The sequence below is a fragment of the Cynocephalus volans genome, chromosome 4, assembly GCF_027409185.1.
Source record: "Cynocephalus volans isolate mCynVol1 chromosome 4, mCynVol1.pri, whole genome shotgun sequence".
Lineage (NCBI taxonomy): Eukaryota > Metazoa > Chordata > Mammalia > Dermoptera > Cynocephalidae > Cynocephalus > Cynocephalus volans.
Genome location: NC_084463.1, coordinates 160,830,516 through 160,838,841, shown reverse-complemented (window position 1 = coordinate 160,838,841; position 8,326 = coordinate 160,830,516). Strand labels below are relative to the sequence as shown.

General features: G+C 56.2%; 2 protein-coding genes across 3 annotated transcripts; both read right to left on the bottom strand.

The window, feature by feature from the left end:
• Positions 1-1,098: 1,098 nt before the first annotated feature.
• On the bottom strand, positions 1,099-3,476 carry FAM89B (family with sequence similarity 89 member B). The gene is made up of 2 exons (XM_063093624.1): positions 2,308-3,476; positions 1,099-1,909 (listed from the first exon to the last, which is right to left on the bottom strand). The coding sequence occupies exons 1-2, from the start codon at positions 2,587-2,589 to the stop codon at positions 1,631-1,633; spliced, it is 561 nt and encodes a 186-aa protein (XP_062949694.1). The 5' UTR covers positions 2,590-3,476; the 3' UTR covers positions 1,099-1,630.
• Positions 3,477-3,482: 6 nt separating this feature from the next.
• Positions 3,483-4,741, bottom strand: ZNRD2 (zinc ribbon domain containing 2). Of its 2 annotated transcripts, XM_063093623.1 has the most exons (4): positions 4,705-4,741; positions 4,460-4,611; positions 4,246-4,330; positions 3,483-3,858 (listed from the first exon to the last, which is right to left on the bottom strand). In XM_063093623.1, exons 1-4 carry the CDS (start codon positions 4,721-4,723, stop codon positions 3,515-3,517), a joined length of 600 nt encoding a protein of 199 aa, XP_062949693.1. In that variant the 5' UTR covers positions 4,724-4,741; the 3' UTR covers positions 3,483-3,514. The 2 variants fall into 2 exon arrangements, with proteins under 2 accessions (XP_062949693.1, XP_062949692.1); XM_063093622.1 differs by having other exon boundaries at positions 4,460-4,740.
• Positions 4,742-8,326: the final 3,585 nt, after the last annotated feature.

Below are 8,326 nucleotides of genomic sequence, written 5' to 3'. Positions count from 1 at the left end.
TGTGAACGCCTCGATTAGAGCCCTTATCGTCTATCCGCCCACCCTACATGGTAATGAGCGTTGGGAGGTGTCAGGCCCCCGGGGCAACACCTCAGTGTGTTACCTCCCCGCCGCTCGGCAAGGTTTGTGCATGGACGGAAGCCCGGTATTTGATGAACACTCGGTTTGAACAGGACGTCTGATCTGCCAGGAGTGCCCGCTGGGTTACGTCTCCAGGAGGCAAGGGACTGTGCAGCAGGGCATGGAGATGAGCTGCCTCGTACGCCTAAGCGTGCAACTTCGCAGGTCTCTCCTCTTCCCCGTCTCAGGAAGTTGTGGGGGTGTGGTGTGTGGACGTGGGTCTCAGCACCCACTGTCCCCAAATGTGCCGCTTCATCTGGTGGACTTGACGCCGGGTTTGGCTCCCAGTCCCAGCGGTGTGGTCCTCAGTTTCCTCTAGGAGAGGAAGCTTTACATTCAACCCTTCAGGTCCCTACTGCTGTGGGGGAAGCCCGGCGGTATGTATGAGCCTAAGTGTGGAATGGGGTGCCTGGGACCCCAATCCTTCGCCGCCGGAAATCTCGTGCACTGACGCTCGGGGACCTGCCCCTCTCCTTTCCAGGTCATGTCTGGCCTCCGGGCAGGCCCGGGGTGCCGCGCAGCTCTCTCCTCCCACCCACAGAGCATAGCTCCCAGGCCCATCCTGGAGGCGCTTTCCCCTCCCGCCGAGGGCCCCTCGGTCCGCCGGCTCCGGCCCACCCATTTCCTGTGCCGCCCCAACTCCGCCCCCACTCCGGGTGGAAAGTTTCTCTCCTCAAGATGGGCGGCTCCTTCTTCCTTCCCGGCCGGCCAGAAAAGCTCAAAGCAAGTGGGGAGGGGGGCTTGGCTCCGAGGCCGCCGGCCCTAGAGGGGAAGTGACTCGACCGCAGTCACACAGCTGCGGAGCCAGCCTCGGCCAGCCTGGCCCGCGCCCCAACCCCGCCCCGGGGAGGGAGGAGTCGCGCCCGCCACCGCCAAGCCTTCCTTTCACTCCGGGTCTCGGGCGCCACCTTCCGGCGGAGCGCGGGGCCGCACCTGCCAGAAACACCGCTGTATTCCCGCTTCAGAGCCAGGCAGTCAGAACACAACGCTGAGAGAGCATTTATTTATCTACGCACCCAGGGGGCTGGCCCCTAAACTTAAATATCCAGCATGGGGCCTTGGCCATCCTGGCCGTGGGTGGATTTAGATTCGGGTCCTGGAGCCTTGGTCCGGGGCGGTGAAACCCAGGGACCAGAGATGAGCCCCTGAGCCAGCAGCTGCATTGAGCAGCAAAAGGTGAAAAGGAGATGGGAGCCAGGCACTCATCCCGATCCCAGAGATGCCAAGGGGAGGCCCTACCGCCATACTGAGGGTTGGCCAAGCTGGGGGTGCACACATGTGGGAGAAGTGGAGGCCCAGTGCCACTGGCAGAGGCTATAACCTAGGTGTCCACACCAGTGCCAGCTAATCCAAGACAGAGGGGGTTGGCAGTTTTGCCTCTGAGGGGCACAGGTCTTGCCCTCCTGTGAGGTGAGGCGGTATGGGAAAGCAGGCACTAATCTGAGGACTTGCTGAGGGGTGAGTTTCTGAGCCTTTTACATGGGTGCATGCCCACCCATCCCCCAGCTCTTCAGAGGCTGATGTGGAAGGCATCCTGCAACCACTGGTCACGGGCATTGTGTGTCTGGGGCACAGTAAGGGGTGGCGGATCAGGGGGCAGGTTGGCATCAGGAGGCTCATCATCATCAGATAGGCCGGTGTCGGGTGGGTAGGAGCTGTCCGAGTGCAGGGAGGACGACAGGTCCTGGCATAAACTCAGGTCTTGACACAGGTGCTTGTAGTCCTGGATTGACTCATACAGGCCCCACAGCTGGCACAGCAGGGACATATCCAGCTGCCGCAGCCCCACCTGCAGACAACTGAGGGTGGGCTGGAGTTGGGGTCCAGGGGCCCCCAGTCCAGGCCACATCCCTAGCCAATCTTCCTGCACCTTCCTAAACGAAAGTTTTTGTGGACATCAGACACCACCTGCAATCTGTGAAACTTTAGGCAAGTCACTGACCGTGAAATGGGGAACACACACATCCAGCAGAATGAAAACACTTAAAAATATATGGTAACTACTGCCATAACGGTAACTACTACTAATCATTGTTACCATAGCCCCTGTGACCCAACCGGCTTCTGCAGGTCCCCTGAGACCCAGGCCGCCCGCCCGGGTTCCGTGCCTCTGCGCCCCGCCCCGCCCGGGACTCTCTTGTTTCGGGGCAGCCCTCCGCCCAGCCGGCCCGGTGCCCACCCACTCACCATCTCTTTGCGCAGCGCGGCTAGTGCCGAGTCGAGGTTGACCGGTCGACGAGGGCCGGCGGCGGGTCCCGCACTGGCGGCGCCAGCGGCGTGGCGGGGCCCGTCCGGGGCGCGGGCGGCCCGGCTCAGCTCATCGTGGATGCGGCTGCGCTGGCTGTAGACGCGCTCCAGCTCCCGCCACGAGCCCCCGCTCGCGTTAAGGAGGCCGCTGAGGCCGCGCGGCAGCGGCGGGAGCCCAGCCAGGACGCCGCCCGGAGCCTCGGCCGACGGCAGCCCATTCATGGCCGGGACGGCGCGGACGGCGATGCCGCTTCCTTCCCCCCAACGCTCCGCTTGGGCCGCCGCCCGCAGGCCCCGCACCCTGCGGCCCCGCCGGCCGAGCGCAGCCGCCGCCCGCAGGCCGCGCTTTGTTCCTTCCCCAGTTCCTCAGCCCCGCCCCTGGCCCACCCCCTCCGCGTGGGCGGGGCCTCTCTTAAAAAGGCAATGGCTGTGGGACCACGCAGCGTAAAGCTGAGAAAAGGTAATGGAGGCGTCCACCAAAGGGGAGCCGGAAAAGGGGGGGGGGGGGGGGGAGACGACAGGGAGGACAGAACGGGCGGGCATGGTTCCACTGTGGTTCTTTCGCTACCCCGTCCCCTACACAGACACACACACACACACAGTTCTGCCCAATTACCTTCCTAAGGAAGAGGATCTAAAAGTGGGGGGGTCAAGAGACTGGGGTAGGTCTATACTTGACTCCAAACGTGCCCTGGGGTCACCACAACCTCTGAGTACCTGGGGTGGGCATAAGGTGGGACAGGATGACAGAATGAGGATGCTCAGAAGAGAAAGGGGATCAGAACCCAAAATTTCACTCACAGGTGGCGAATGAGCACTGGATAGCTGAGGAGGCTGCGGGGATGCTGTCGGAGACAAGGCACCCTTCCTGCTCCTGCCTTTGAGGCTACCGTCTTCTCCACAGAAAAAGGATATCACACAGCCCTCTACCTATACTCCCCTCATCCTCTAACTAGGGAAACTGAGCAGAAACAAGCTCAACTCATCTCTCAGGACCAAGGACAAGGACAGCAGATAGTGTAAATCTGATAGGCCAAAAGTAGAAAAGTGAGTGGAGCTGGGGCTGGCATGCACTCAGAACCAAGGAAAGAACAAACCACACAAAGGAACAGCTGTTTTTCTAGAGGGTTTTTCTCAGGGGCATCTCTTAGTGCTGCAGTTGCTGTAAGCTGTGCAGGGCCTCAGCACACGCCCGGATAAGACCACACACCTGGATGCTAGTCTCCAGGGAGGTGCTAGATCCCAGCTCAGCAGAGGCCCAGGTCAGCTTCTGCAGGAGGGCCGCCTGTGTGCAGGCCACGACATCTGCATTCGGAGGCACAGCAGGAGGGGCCGGTCCCTGGGCTGCCCTGAGTCCTGCTGCAGCTCCCTCACAGTGCTCCGGACGGGGTACTGGGGGCTGAGGGGCAGGACGAGAGCCTGAGGGGAGCTCTGAGACAGAGGCGAGCTGGTGCTCCCGCGCTTGGGAGAGGGCAGCTTGGGCATTCAGAGCTAGAAGAGGAGAAAGTGTGTGGAATGGTCAGGATGCCTGGCTCACCTAGGCCCTGAGCCACCGCCTCCTTCTCTCTACTGCTGTGCTTTTTCTATGCTTGAGGTGTTTCCCCTGCTACTCTGTAAAGCAATTCATCTGCTTTCAACTTTGTATTACAGTTACTTATGCTCTAGCTTCATCCCTCCATTAGGACTGCCTGATTGAGTTCAGACTCTCCCCGAGTGTTTGGCACAGAGTAGGTGCTCAGTGCTCTTACTGAATGAATGGTCCTCTCTAGAACTGAAAGGAGAGAGCACTTTACCCCCACCCCCACCGACTCCACCAACTGTCACCTCCTAGGCCTACTGTTCTCGAGCCTCTATCAACGAGCACACCTGGCTCCTCACCCGGATTATCTTTATCCACGTCTGAGTCGAGCTCCTGACAAGCCACGCAGTAGATTTTCCGCTGTTTGTCTTGGAGGAGGATCGTCTAGGGACCAGAAAGCAGAGGGGACGGGTGAGACGCCGTGTGATCCGGTCCAGAGGGAAGAGCCGAGGAAGGGCCATGCGGCCTGGCCCGCGGCTCCATCGGCGGACACTCGCCCGAGTCTCTCCTTACCCCGCAGTCCGCGCACGTATCGCCCAGCATGCGGTACCCGCGCAGCAGGTAGTCGCCCATGAGCCGGGAGATGCGATCCTGACGCTCCCGTCGCGCCTGCAGCACCTTCGTCTCCGCCTCAGTCGGGGGCTCCCAGGAGAAATCGTCGACTTCTGGAGAAGAGAGGCACAGGGACCGGGGGTCTTGCGGGAGCGGGCTGCCTCCCGTACCTCGCAACCACAGGCCCCCGCAGCCCAAATCCTCACCAGCACCGTTCAGGGCCATGTTGCCGTTGTCGCCGCTGGTCTCGCCGGAAATGACGCACAAGGAGCGCGCCTCCCGCTGCGGCTCCGCCCCCTCCATGTTGGGACGAGGAAAGGGCAGAAGTGACGCTTCCGTGTGGGCCTCAGACCTCGCTATGCCCAGAATGGGGCGTGTCTGCCGCAAACTTGACCCTGCCCTGGAGGCGCGTCAGTCAGCCGGAACACAGTGGACAGAAACTTTCGGTTGGCGGGGCCTCAGGAGGGGCGTCTCCGTGGTAACCGCTCCTATCGTAGGACCTGGAAGTGGCTTCGCGGGGTCGCCCTTCCTGTGGGACCACTTGGCCTGAGGGATCTCCGCTGGCCCCTACCTCCGCTGGGCTTTCCCTTTCCGCTCAGGCCGAGTCGGGCTCAGGCGGGACCCTGAAGTCATCACAGCAACAACCGTAATGACAAATGGCCCTTAAAAAACAAAGAAAAGAAAAAACCACAAACGGCCCTTTGCGCGCGCGTGGAGCCTCCCAGGCCTCGGTGCGTCTCACTCGCACCGCAAGGCAAGCCAGGCGGAGGTCACTCTCGCTTTCAGCCTATTTCAAGGCCCCTCCTCTTGTGCATGTTCGCTGTCCCAGTCTGCTCTTCCCCCACCCCCGACCCAAGGCCCTGGAATGATGCAAAGTCTGCCCCTAAACAGACCACTTTTTGAAGTTTAAGCCCTCAAAATGCGGCTGACTGAACAGCGCAGCCCTGTGCATGCGCAGTTCCTGTTCCAGCCGCGACTAAGCGATGCGTGCTGGAGGGTGGGGATAGGGGTCTCATTACATATTCTTGAGACTGTTAGTTTCTTCTCGCGTGGGTTGCAAGTTAAAATTACCAGTGCTCCCCGAACACTGGCCTTAGCTTTTTTTTTTTTTTTTTTTTTTCCTTTTTCTGTGTTCTTTTTCCGTACGCATCCTCTCCCTTATTAGGTTTGGAGAAGCCAGATGGGGCAGGACCTCCAGCTGTGCAGCCTGCGGGGCTTCGAGGATGTACACCTGGGCAGTGGGAAAGGAGCTAGGAATTAGATGCACGTAATCTCGTCGGCAACCTCCTCTGTCTGGACTGGGCATGCTTTCTCAGTCTTACATGAAGCGCCCCTCTTCCCTCTCTCATCTACCAGCAGGCTCTTGGGCAACAGTGTACCCGACTCAGGGCATGTACCCCAAGTCACTTCTGCCAGGCTGACTAGAGGGACTGTCTCTGAACCATCTTTTGAACTCCAACCTGTAGGCAAATACCCTCCAAGTCATTACCATCTCCAGCTCCCGGCCCCACCCTGAATTCCACAATGCATCCTCTGTCATCATCGCAGCCATATCCCCTCAACTTCCTACTCTCCCTGGCACCAACTAAGACCCTTACACTCATCTCCCACTTAATCCCTTTCATTTACTCTTCATGACAACCTTATGGGGTAGGTACTACCATTATCCCCATTTAATAGAGAGGAAACTGAGTAACTTTTAAAACATAGATCGTCTCACTCTTTTGCTCAAAACTCTCTGGCATCTCCCCATAACACTTAAACAAAAATTCAAAGTCCTCGTTATGATCTCCGAGGTCCTACAAGTTGGGTCCTTGGCTCCCCGCATCTTCTCCGACTCTCCCTGCCTTCCTGCTCTCCCACTGCTCAAGGGGATTCCCATCACCTTTCACGTCTTAGGGCCCCTCCCTGCCTCAAATTCCACTGTAGGGTAGACAAGACAGGCCTGGAATCAGTCAGGCCTGGGTTTGATCCTGGATCTGCTGCTTACTGGCTGTGTCACCTGGAGTAATTTACCTCACCTCCCTAGACTTCGGTTCCTCATCTGTATAACAGGGCCAGTTATACCTACTTGGCAGCATAGCTGTGAGGATTTAGTGAGGAGATGTGAGGAGAGAGGTAATAGGAGACAATTCTCCACCAGTCTCTCGTGTTTTTGCGGGTCTTATGAACAAAACACTACTATCTTTGTTCTGGACTATCTTTTCAAGGATGTTTGTATAATGAACAACCTTGGACCACAGAGATAATGTCTCTAGAGCAAAAAGTGGGCATACTTACTGCCTACTATGAAAAATTTGGCATAGAAGTGGAGAGTAGAATAGTGGTTACTAGAGGCTGGAGGGAGTGGGGGGAGGGGAAGAGATTGGTGAACGGGTACAAAGTTACAGTTCGATAGGAGGAATAAGTTCTGGTGTTCTATTGCACGGTAGAGTGACTATGGTTAACAATATTGTGCATTTTGGGCCGAGCCCGTGGCGCACTCGGTAGAGTGCTGCGCTGGGAGCGCGGCGACGCTCCCGCCGCGGGTTCGGATCCTATATAGGAATGACCAGTGCACTCACTGGCTGAGTGCCGGTCACGAAAAAATGACAAAAAAAAAAAACAATATTGTGCATTTCAAAATAGCTAGAAGAGAGGATTTTGTTCTCATTACTAAGAAATGATAAATGCATGAGGTGATGGATATGCTAAATACCCTGATTTAATCATTACAATGTATACATGTATCAGAACTTCACAGTGTACCCCATAAATATGTACAATTATTGTGTCAATTAAAAACAAAATAACTAAATAAAAAGAAAAAGGATTTGGGTTCCTGTTCTGTAATACAACTCATCGTGTATGTAGGCATCCATGTGGGTCCATCTGCTTTGCCTTCAGTAGACTGAGGGTAATGGGAAGTGACATAAATATGCTGCTTGCTGTGCTGTGAGTAATAAAGTCCTTTGTCTCTAACCCAGAAGTCTCATGTCTCCTGCCAGCATCCATGAGGTTGCGCCAGTCTTTTTGTTTACAAGTAGGGCAGAATCTTAGACCTTTGACAGTTCTTGATAGTTTTTGCAATGAGGATGGGATGCTGACAGAGACACGGCTTTTTGTAAGAAGGATGAGGATCTCTCATGGGCTGATTAACTGGTTTTGAGGGAAGGCCAGGGAATTGGTAGCACACACATTAACCAAATTGTATGACCAACCTTTGCCTTTATTTCCTGTTCATGGGGAATTGGGAAGATGCTCACAGGCCAAGTACCAGGAAATAGGTTCGAAGTCAGCTGCTAGACATTGCCCTGGTTCGTGCTAACTCTCCTCTGCGTGGGGTCGAGGAATGGAGGCGTAGTTCCTCGCAGCCTCAGGTCTGCCCCATGTAACCACCAGTACTAAGACTCATCCCGGGAGTACAGAAGTTTCCACATCCTTTCAGACGGTATTTACAAAGATGCACATACATGCTAAGCACCTATGGAGAAAACCTCTCTACCACGATGGGCAAAAACCAGATGAATCATTAGAACTTTGGCTGGTTCACTTGGAAGAGGAGGGACAGGGCATGTGATGCTTGCTAAGGAAGAATGGCAACATCTGGGCCACCATACAACACAGCCCTTCCTATCATGTCAACCTCATATCCATTCCAAGGTGACAGGAAAAGGTCTCAGAGTTGTGGGTTATTTTTTTCCCTAGTGGGTCCTGCTGGCTGTAACAGAGCTTTGTCCCTCTCAAGGAGATTTCCCTGAGATAGACAAACTCCTGTAGGAAATCACAGATGAGGCATTGATTACTTCTCAGGCTCTTTCTGTCCTAGTTTGGGTTGACCATGCTGAT

Excerpts from the sequence above, each read along its gene's own strand:
- FAM89B (XM_063093624.1), bottom strand. The coding sequence starts at position 2,589 with ATGAATGGGCTGCCGTCGGCCGAGGCTCCGGGCGGCGTCCTGGCTGGG. Across the intron at positions 1,910-2,307 it reads CCGCGCTGCGCAAAGAGATG|GTGGGGCTGCGGCAGCTGGA; the intron begins GTGAGTGGGTGG and ends AGTTGTCTGCAG.
- ZNRD2 (XM_063093622.1), bottom strand. The coding sequence starts at position 4,723 with ATGGCCCTGAACGGTGCTGGTGAGGATTTGGGCTGCGGGGGCCTGTGG. Across the intron at positions 4,331-4,459 it reads ATACGTGCGCGGACTGCGGG|ACGATCCTCCTCCAAGACAA; the intron begins GTAAGGAGAGAC and ends TCTGGTCCCTAG. Across the intron at positions 3,859-4,245 it reads CGTGGATAAAGATAATCCGG|CTCTGAATGCCCAAGCTGCC; the intron begins GTGAGGAGCCAG and ends CTCCTCTTCTAG.